The 10,421-nt window shown below is 44.1% G+C and overlaps 1 protein-coding gene and 1 long non-coding RNA gene across 7 annotated transcripts in view; one reads left to right on the top strand and one right to left on the bottom strand.

The window, feature by feature from the left end:
* The first annotated feature begins 1,577 nt into the window (after positions 1-1,577).
* LOC306841279 lies at positions 1,578-4,081 on the top strand. The gene is made up of 3 exons (XR_013781462.1): positions 1,578-2,160; positions 2,203-3,221; positions 3,258-4,081. It is a non-coding gene; the product is annotated as an uncharacterized lncRNA (long non-coding RNA).
* The window catches only part of clcn3 (chloride channel 3), a 26,638-nt gene continuing 19,559 nt past the window's right edge, over positions 3,343-10,421 (bottom strand). For 3 of the 6 annotated variants that reach the window (XM_079371051.1, XM_079371055.1, XM_079371052.1), the window contains 4 exons: positions 9,529-9,927; positions 9,171-9,387; positions 7,589-7,664; positions 3,343-4,635 (listed from right to left, as the gene is read on the bottom strand). In XM_079371051.1, the coding sequence (XP_079227177.1) occupies positions 4,459-4,635; positions 7,589-7,664; positions 9,171-9,387; positions 9,529-9,927 (869 nt within the window). In that variant the 3' untranslated portion in view covers positions 3,343-4,458. Of the gene's footprint in view, positions 4,636-6,203; positions 6,242-7,588; positions 7,665-9,170; positions 9,388-9,528; positions 9,928-10,421 lie in introns of all 6 variants that reach the window. The other 3 variants (XM_079371053.1, XM_079371056.1, XM_079371054.1) reach the window with 2 other exon arrangements.

Here is a 10,421-nt window from a genome sequence, read left to right as displayed (position 1 = left end):
TCTGTTCAATTCTCCTCGAACTAAAGAGAAAAACGAGTGTGCTGTATATCTCCTGATCACACACCTGCTTAGACTTTCTGTCTCTTTCCTTTGGAATATTTTAAAGAGTATTATTATTGTCCTTATAATTATTATTATTATTACCCATAGTGGTGTGATTTCTAAGCTAGTTTCAGCTGTTTTTAAAATAGGGAAGAGTTGCTTTTTTTTTCTCCCTCTCTGACATTTACAGTCGTTTTCTTTTGACTCCCGTCCTGATCTGTTTGTGCAGTGAAGTCTCTGCTGCATGTGAGAGCTGACGGTGGAGGAGATGTCCGACGTCTTTCTCTGGGACTAAAAAAGGACTCGTCTTTCTTCCTTTCGCTTGGCTAATGGTCCAGTGGGGGGGGGGGGTTGTGTGTGCGTGTGTGTGCGTGTGTGTGTGTGTGTGTGTGTGGGAGGGAGGGAGGGAGGGGGGGTGAACTGGATGCTGTTCTGCTTCTGCTGGTGCTCTTCAGATGCCTCTTTTTGGTAGTGTCATAAAATGGAAGTGCTGTGTATAAAGACATCCAAAAAAATAAATCTCAGTCTGTTTTTTTTTCTCTTACACTCTTTCAACCTGGTCAGAATATATCCACGTGTATTTTAGACTGATCTATTTAAGTGAAATTAAAATTCCTCCAGCTGTACAAACTGATTGATCTAAAGACCTTTTCCTAATGGTTCATACATCCAGAGAACAGCTCCAGATAATAAAAGCATAAACATTACAGATGAGAATAAAGTGAAGGATTAGAGTTTTTTTCATGTTGAGTGGACGTTGTTTTTCACAGTGAGGAAAACAGCACAGGCTGTTTGAAAGTGTCGGGTTGTTGAGCGACTGAAGCATGAATGATAGATGTCCTGTAACAGAACACTGAGACATGGAGCCGTCTAAACGGACTACTTCTAAAACAGAGGAGGCGTCACACACAAAGGCTGCTCTGTTCGGGAAGCAGAGAGAAACTCGTCTCCCACGCTGAGGCCACTGTAGTGACGATGATGTGCACAGACGCTGCACTGTTGAGCACAGAGACCCTGACAGAGTGAGAACTCGAGGTGCACGAAAGGTTTGATGAAGTCAGGACTTATTTTAGACTATTTTTTTTCCCCAGTTGTGGAGCCGTTTTTACTTTCCATATTTTCCATTACAGGACCCCTGTTTCTTTTTGCAATGGCACCGTGACATTTAGGCTTCTCTTCCTTAATGGGACGATTTCCCTCTTGAAACAGGATGTAAGTGATGTTGACAACACAATGAAATGGAAACTGGCAGCAACAGAATGGGAAATGTTTAAGGAAACGTTTGGGGTAGATGGATGGACGTACAGATGTGCCGTTTATTAGGTCTGAGAGAAAAGCAGAATTATTGCATGTTGTTTTTTAGATGAGGTCACCTAAAAGGTCAAGTCACTGACTTTTCATTAAGTGGAGGAAGTTCAGATTTAAAGATGTCAAAATCAGATAAGCACCTTTCCAAACTGTGTTCTCATACTTGTGTGTGTGTGTGTGTGTGTGTGTGTGGATTAGAGGGAGACGGCCTTCAGTTCAAATTTACTGTGGAGAAATGAAGCACCATGACGCCGCAGAGCAACTTGAATCTTTTTTCTGTTTAATTAAAACAAAATTTAATCTTTACATATTTTGTTTTAAATGTACAATCAAACAATCAGGTAATCATACGTAAAATTTCTTCATAATAAATGCACAACTCTATGGACACTACCCATAAATAAAAAAACAAAAACATCGAGATCAGTATGAAACAAAATGTTAGGCAACATCACTGTTAACACAGACGACGCCCTGCAGGAACAGCCACTGCAACGACAAGTACACAGGATGAACCCGACCTCTCACACACACACACACACACACACACACACACACACACACACACACACATCACTGCCGCCACTCAGCAGGTAAGGTGCTATTTAATGTCTTCTTTTTCCTTCCTGTTTGCTCTTAAGGGACCAAAGCGTTGATGTTATGGGGGCTGAGAGCGGGAGTTTCAAGTGTTCCTTAAAAATAATAATTACTAGAAAGAATTGTCAACAAAGAATCAAGACGTGATATCAGGATAACTGTTTAATAAACTACATTAGCATGTTTGTAATCTTGTGTTTTAGTCGTAGCGAGGTGTCAGTTGTGACCCACAGGTTAGCGACTATCTCACGCGAGATGGTTTTAAACTCTTCTGAAACATTTCTATGAAAAAAAAGTTCTGAATCAGCGATCAAGTCTCTTAAAACAGCCTTGATTGTATTTCACTTCATTTATAAAAGTTCAGAGTTTATTTATTTCATACCAAACATCAGCTGGATACAATGTTGAACCAGAAACCTTCAAAAATAATGGGCGGCAACTTCCTGTTTTAAAAAAATGAAGCTAATGCTGATGTGCAAAAGCTTGCAGTACCTCGTGTCACCACTTGAGGCTGGCTGCAGAAGGCCCAGAGGTCACATAGACGCCCATTCAACAAAGCCCATGTTTGCAGCAGAATTACGCACGTTCACAGTCTGGTTTAAAAAAAACAAAAAGATTTTTGGTCTGAAGGCTCATTTCCTCGTGGGCACTTTTCACGGAGTTAATTTTTAAAAATTCCTCCGTTTTGATTAAATCTGATCTTACAGTTTGTCAGGAGGCTTTAGCGCTCAGCTCCAGCTCTGTTCCTGTTAATACGTGGACCAAAAGTTAGTCTGACACAGCACTTCCAATATGGCAACCGCCAGCAATGGGCTTCAGAGTCCACCTCTGGAAACAACTGGTGACATCACTGAGCCTACGTCCATGTTCTATACAGTATTTGGAACTAGCCTAGAAGCTAATTGCTATGTCACATTAAAATCCCATGATAGGTTGTAGCTTTCAGACCTTCTATGTTTGGGAAATACAACGCGACAAAATGAGGTCAGGTGCTATTTCAGAAAGAACTTTCCATCGTTTCCTATCAGTGTATTCAGAAGCGACTGTGCATGTCGTCCTAAAAGTGTTACAGTTGATCTCCACTAAACCTTTAGTGGAGATTGTTTTTAATACGTTTGTGTAACAGACCAGCTGTGGAACAAAACTAGAGATGATCATTGTGATAAGACTTAATACAATTTTCCAACATAGGTATGTCGTATACAGTTTCGTGTATCAAAACTTTTGAATGCTTGAAGTAATAATTGGCTTTAATTTTTTTATTCTTTTATTTTGTTAAAATGTCCTGATCTTTTAATTTTGTTTTTTAGGTTTGGGCGTTTATCATTTTCCAGCTTCAAAGATGTTGAAGTGTGTTTAACAGTGACAGGGCTCATAGCAGAGATGAGATGCACGTTATATTTTACATGACATTATTATTCCACAAGAAAAAAACATCAGATCTCTTCAAACTTTGAGGATTTCCAGTTATTTTGGAAGAAACAAGGAAATGTGATACATTTATTTTAACGTAACGACAAACCGAGAACAGTTTATTCCTTATTTCTTCTCGTCTCAAGTACACACTCCGACACTACCTTCTTTCTCTATGAATGAACTGACGGCAGTGATGCGCACACACGCACACAGCTCAAGCTGGCTCAGAAATGAAAACGCACTCTCATTCAGGTCGTACATTTCCCCACAGTTTCCTTCTGAAAGAGTTCAGTACCCATCTATGTCTCTACTTCCCTCTTACTCACACACACACACACACACACACTTACACACTATTTCACACGCACACACGTTACAGCCATTTCATTTAGACGAACGCGTGCCATGCGGTCATGAGATGCTGCAGCATTTTGTTTTGTAGAGTAGCAGTTGCACATCCTCTCAGTTGCCATGGTAACCTGGCTGGAATGTAGTAACGTGAGGGACACACACACACACGCACACACACACACACACACACTCTGAATTCACAGGTAAACAATGCATTTCTCTGCAGGACGGACAGGTCTGGTGTGTGTCTGTGTGCTGGGTTTTTTTGTGGGTTTAAGGAAAAGTTTTTTCTTTTAAGCGAAGCCTGGAAGTTTAAGGTCCCTCATCGCATCCTTCATCAGCGGTTCATTCTGACCTTTGACCCCCAGCTAGGTGACGTCTACCACGACCTCAACGGAGAGCAGACATAGGGCGAGGCACATGAAGAGTGCAAACGTGTGTGTGTGTGTGTGTGTGTCTGTACAGATTGTGTGTGTTTGTGTTGAGAGAGAGAGAGAGCATGCATGTTCGAGGATTCAGTGAGTGCAAAAGTGTGATTTTTCATGTGTGTGTGTTTTAGGTAAAAAGTGCATTCCTCATGTGTGTGACCCCCCCCCCCCGGGTGTCCTCAGCAGCCAGAGTGATAATAAAGTGTTGTTTTTTATCAAGTCTTTCCGTCTCACGGCAGGTAAGTCTCTCAGTCGGCAAGGTTCAGGGTCTAGAAAGCTTAAAACTAAAAAAAAAAAAAAAAAAAAGATCCGCATGTCAGAGGTTGGAGCCGTCCAGGAGGCACACCACCTCCTCCTCCTCTTCATCGGGATCTCCCCTCCGGCCATCCTGGAAGGAGCGGATCAGTTGAACATGATGGACTCGGGGTCTTTGTTTGCCATTTGAGCCATGTGACGGAGGATGTCTTTTTTTGTGATAATACCAAGAAGCCGCCTGCAGGGGGAGACAAAGAGGAGGGAGAGAGGAAGAGGAGGTTGAGATGAGTGAAGATGAGTGAGGAGGTGCTGGTGGAGCACAAAGAGACACATAACAGCTGCATGTTTTCGTTGGCAGGTTCAGTTTGAATTAAAAATAAAGTCTCCAATCAGATTTTAAAAAAAACAAAAAAAAAACAACTTCATAGTGCAAGAAGTTGTTTTTTTTTTTTTTGGTGAGTGATTAAGAATCCGAAATGGATGTTGATTGACGAGCCAACAAAAACAGAAGTCCCTGAGGAAGGAAGAGTCAGCTGGAGCAGAAGATGGAAAAAATAAAAAAAGAAGCAGATCTGAAACAGCACCCGACTACCAGGAAGCAGGGTGTCATCTCAGACTCTTATCCCGACAAAACGAGCCACGAGAAGGGACAGAAGTGGATCCTACAAGGACGGAGAAGTGTGTGTGCGTGTGTGCGTGTGTGTGTGTGTGTGTGTGTGTGTGTGTGTGTGTGTGTGTGCGTGTGTGTGGGGGACATTAGCTTCAAAGATTAGCTTGGCATTTGATGTTCAACATGTGCTCTGTTTGTTTTAAAGGAGCTGTATAATGATTGTTATCACAACAAAGATGAGGTTATAAATGTTAGAACTAATGAATTCTGAGATTTATGACACGGCTCATAATGAACTACAAACCTGTCGTATTTTAGTTCATTAATGTGGGATTGGTTTTGCTTCTTTAGTAGAATCGTTCCCTTTTTACATTTTTTTTTACATTTTTTAAACCGTTAAAACTCTTCTGCTGATCGATTTCTGCCTCCTGTGAAAAAGCCTCTTCTATGACTGGATCAAACTTATTAACAAGCTGTGAAATATTCAGTCAGTCCACAGTTTTGCTGCTGACTCAAGAACACAAGCTAATACATGTTATTCATAATCTCATTTGGAAATCTCAGAGAGGAAGACAAAGTGTTGCTCTTCAGCCGTGAGTGTTTGGATGAGGTCGGGTGAAGGGATTTGAACCCTGGCGAGGTGGAAGAAATGAGACCTGAGTGAGTGAAGGACACGTTAGAGGACAGGTGTGAGGAGAGCTACAGCTACAGAGCAGCAGCAGGAGGAGGAGGAATGAGACACCGAGAGACGTCACACAGATCAGATCCTGGATCCCCGACAGATGACTGAGCGACCTCTTGTCTTCATTTTCAAACTGGTCTGGGGGAGCAGGTACAGATCTGGAGGCGTGAGGGGGGGGGGGAGAGACGCTCCTGTAAGACAGCGGTGTCCGTCTCTGTCACCTACTTTTCTTCATGTTTTTGGAAGTGGACGGGACACAGCTGTCTGAGAGGAGGCCTGGGCAGGATTAGTAAATATCTCACGGAGGTTATTTCACCACCACACTCGAACTAACGGACTACGAACAACTTCACGCCAACACAGCAATCACTGCAAAGACTACAGCACGACGGGGAGAAAGCGGGTGGAGTCGTGTCACTACAGATCTTCTCCCTCCCTTCTTCTAACTAACACCACCCTCCGAAATCAACCACAAGCACAGAGAGCCGCTTTCCCAGGGCGGACGACTACTCGCCAAGTGCTCGTTACGGCGAGGGCTCAGATGTCGTCAAACTGCGGAGACCAAAGCGGAAAAACGGTGGGTTTGAGAGGGGAGGGTAAAAAACAAACAAAAAAGAAAGTTATTAATGAAGGTAGAAAACTTTGAGGTGAAGAATTCTTGAAACAAGACGACAGATGTGGAAACACGCTGAAGGGAGTAAATCTCTGACCGCTCACACATTTTAGAATCGCAGAGGGGACTAAACTCTATCACAGAGTATCGACCAATCAGAAGAGAGCTAGCATGATGCGGCTAACACTACGTGGAGCTACAGTGAATCTACTGAGCCCCTTTCAGACAACGTTTATTCACGTCTTAGTCACACACAGTACATCATTGGGTCAGCAACAGCCAATCAGATTTTGAGTTTGGGAAATGATCTAAAATAATTGACAAGCGTGCGGCGACAGATCAGAGCGTTTGAGACACGAGAGAGTAAAAAAAAATACAACTCTAATCACAAAACAAATCAATAAAATCCCCTTGATGTGGCTCCAACACTCCTGATGTTAGCGTGTGACGACATGTTTACATCTAATAAAAGGTGTTACGTTGTTGTTGTTTTGAATGATCAATAATCTGCAATGAAAGGCTGGACGATCCGGTTTAAAGAAAGACTGATTAGTTGGGATTGTTTGTTTTGTTGTTGATTTGAGTCTGATTTGAAGCTCGGGGCTTTGAGAGATAATCCTGAAGAGATTCACTTTTACTTCGGTTTGAAGAATGCAGAAACGAGAATCTCCAAAAAGCTTTCTTCTTTCGGTCCTTTAGGTGACCTCGAACGTCTGCAGGCGACTGGGACCAAACAAACATCACGTATATGTTTCAATTTCATACAAGAAAACCTAAACCCGACTGTAGAGTGATGTCATCAGCTTCACACACGAGTTATTAAATCAAGCCCTTTCAAAATAAGAGTCTTTGCAGTAATAAGAGCACATTTCCATCCATCTCAGGACAAACGTTATCTGAAGACACTCGACAAGCAGAGCAGGATCGACCGCACTCTGTCAGATTTATTATCGTTTCCATGACGACGTCGATGTCTGAAAGGGGCTCTACACTGATGTTGGTGACAGTTCCCATCGAGGTCCAACATTACAGGACCATGGAGCGCCGCCAGCAGTGAGGATGATGTTAGAGACCTACACAGGAAGGACTTCATTAAATCCAAACCCACGACAGCCGAGAGCCGACAGAGAGAGCAAGAAGAGGAAAGAAGGTCTTTGTGTTTAGCTGGGAACTGTCAACAGCTTCTCACACCAAGTTTCATGCATTCCTCGAAAGAGGCGGAGCCTAAGACACAGGTTTGAAAAGTAAGGGGGGGGTCAAACGGGTAAAGGGGCGGGGCTAGTCACCAGGGGCTCCTCTTGCTGCTTGAGCTCCTCCAGATGCTCTAAAATATTCTTCTTTGTGATGATGCCCAACACAATCCTGAAACACACACCCGTTACAAAAATGAAAACAAAAACAACAAAGAGAGAGAGAGAGCGAGAGGGAGAGAGAGGGAGAGAGAGAGAGAAAGGGAGAGAGAGAAAGGTAGAGAGAGGGAGAAAGGTAGAGAGAGAGAGAGCAAGAGAGAGGTAGAGAGAGAGAGAGAGAGAAAGGGAGAGAGAGAGAGAGAGAGGTAGAGAGAGAGAGAGAAAGGTAGAGAGAGAAAGGGATAGAGAGAGAGAGAGAGAGAGAGAGAGAGGTAGAGAGAGAGAAAGGTAGAGAGAGAGAGAGAAAGGTAGAGAGAGAGAGAGAGATAGAGAGAGAGAGAAAGGGAGAGAGAGAGAGAGCAGAAGCACAAAAAAACACAAACAACAGGTTCAAACCGAAAATAATGAAACTTAAATCAAACAAAGAAAACTGGTGACATGAATCAACTTCTCGTTCTGCATCTGTTGTTAAGAGAAACGCTGCAGCGCCACCTGCTGCTTTTTACTAAACTAATCTGCACAAAATACTGGGGGCAGAAAATGTGAATTCACTTTCAGGTTGTTTTGCAGATTTGTGGAAATTAGATTCACTACCAACCATACAGGAAGTCTGGTGTGTTCACACACTGACCGATTGTTTTTTGGGGCCAATATCGATATTAGAAAGAAATCTGAGACTTATTAATGAGCCAATATCTACCTTTGATCTATGTTCAATAATAGATACAAATACACACTCTCCAATGAAGTGATGAAAAAGATTTATAACAAAGACGAGGTGGTGACTCGGCTGGAGAGTGACCATGTTTGTTGTAGTCCAGGATCTCAAATCTAACGCTTCTTGATTGGTGAATAAATCTCGTAACATCAGCTCATATCCGAGATAAAATGATCCCACTGATATCGGCCGATGTTATCGGCTGGCTGATTAATCAGCAGTAATAACTATATTAATAAGTCTTTGTAACTGTGACATGATTTCAAGGTTCACTTGTTAAATAGGCACATTTGACGCTTTGACACATTTCAGACTTCTCATCAGATTCTTTTGGACTTAACGGTTAAAAAAATAAAAATAAAAACCTAAAACCAGATCGTCTAAAACTAAGTAAAAAACAAACTCTAGCAGAGAGTTATTGTCAGAGTGAATTCAGACATGTCATCTCAATGACAGGACGACACCAGCAGGGGGCTCTCTGCGAACTCCTCCTGAGTTTGACCGTCATCATTATTTCCCTCAACATAAATAAGACGCTCCACGCGTTCTGTTTCCCACCCTGACACCTGTCACGCAGTCGCAGCAGTTAGTTTCTCAGTCTCTACTGTTATTGCTCAGTGGGGGGGGGGTGAAGGGGGTGCGGCACAGCGGTTAGTTAGACCGGACCATGCAGATTAAAAAAAGGAAACCAAGGGATCAGAGAGCTCATGCAACACCAGCCAGTGTGTGTACATGTGTGTGTGTACACACGTGCGACGATCAAAACGAGCGCATCCTTTCTTTGGTCGGTTTCTTACTCACCCGTTGTGAGTGACCAGACACTGACGCAGACCGAGCTTCCTGAAGATGTCCACCACGATCTCCATGGGCGTGTGATCCGTGACGGTGAAGGGGCTCATGTCCAGGATGGAGCGCAGTTTGAGGGGCCGGGGGCTGTCGGCCGGCAGGGTGGGTGCATGCTGGGTAAAGTACACTCGTGAGTTCAACATGATGCCCTCCTGCTTTCGACGGGCGTTTTCTGTCAGGAGAGAACGAGGAAGTGCACGGATAAATCTGGTGTCGCCTTTTCAATTTTTTTTGGTTTTCTACAGTTTATTGTTTTTGAACTGAACGATGGAGGTTTCCATCAGGTGGAAAACGTCGTGCTCTTTGAACGTACCTATGGCGATGGTGATGTCCCTGCGCAGAGCCAAGCCCACCAGTCTCTGGGACTCCTTGGACACGATCACCGGGAAACCATTATAACTGGTCTCATTGATGGTGGCCTGCAGCTCCTCCACCGTCAGGTCGTCCTGCGTCAGCACCGCTAATGGCGGGTCGCTCCGCCGAGGCCTCATCACCTCCCGGGCCAGCGTGGTGTGCGTGAACTCCTCCTTAGCGTCCAAGAAGGGGTACCCGTTCAGACGGATGTGCGACTCGTAGATTCCCTCGCGACCGAAAGCGTCGCCCACCCACTTACTGGTCATGACGGCAGCCATGAGGGGCACGATGTACTCCAAGCCTCCGGTCAGCTCAAAGACGATGACGACCAGAGAGACTGTCATACGGGTCACACCACCTGAAGAGAGGGACGGAGAGAGAGGGAGAGAGGGAGAGAGAGAGAGAGAGAGAGAGAGAGGGAGAGAGAAAGGTAGAGAGAGAGAGAGAGAAAGAGAGAAAGGTAGAGAGAGAGAGGTAGAGAGAGAGGGAGAGAGAGAGAGAGAGAGAGAGAGAGAAAGGTAGAGAGAGAGGGAGAGAGAGAGAGAGAGAGAAAGGTAGAGAGAGAGGGAGAGAGAGAGAGAGAGAGAGAGAGAGAGAAAGGTAGAGAGAGAGGGAGAGAGAGAGAGAGAGAGAGAGAGAGAGAGAGAGAGGGAGAAAGAGAGAAAGGTAGAGAGAGAGAGGTAGAGAGAGAGGGAGAGAGAGAGAGAGAGAGAGAGAGAAAGGTAGAGAGAGAGGGAGAGAGAGAGAGAGAGAGAAAGGTAGAGAGAGAGGGAGAGAGAGAGAGAGAGAGAGAGAGAGAGAGAGAGAGAGAGAAAGGTAGAGAGAGAGGGAGAGAGAGAGAGAGAGAGAGAG

This window comes from Symphodus melops (assembly GCF_947650265.1).
Source record: "Symphodus melops genome assembly, chromosome: 20".
In the NCBI taxonomy this organism is placed as follows: domain Eukaryota; kingdom Metazoa; phylum Chordata; class Actinopteri; order Labriformes; family Labridae; genus Symphodus; species Symphodus melops.
This window is presented reverse-complemented; position numbering and strand designations above follow the sequence as displayed.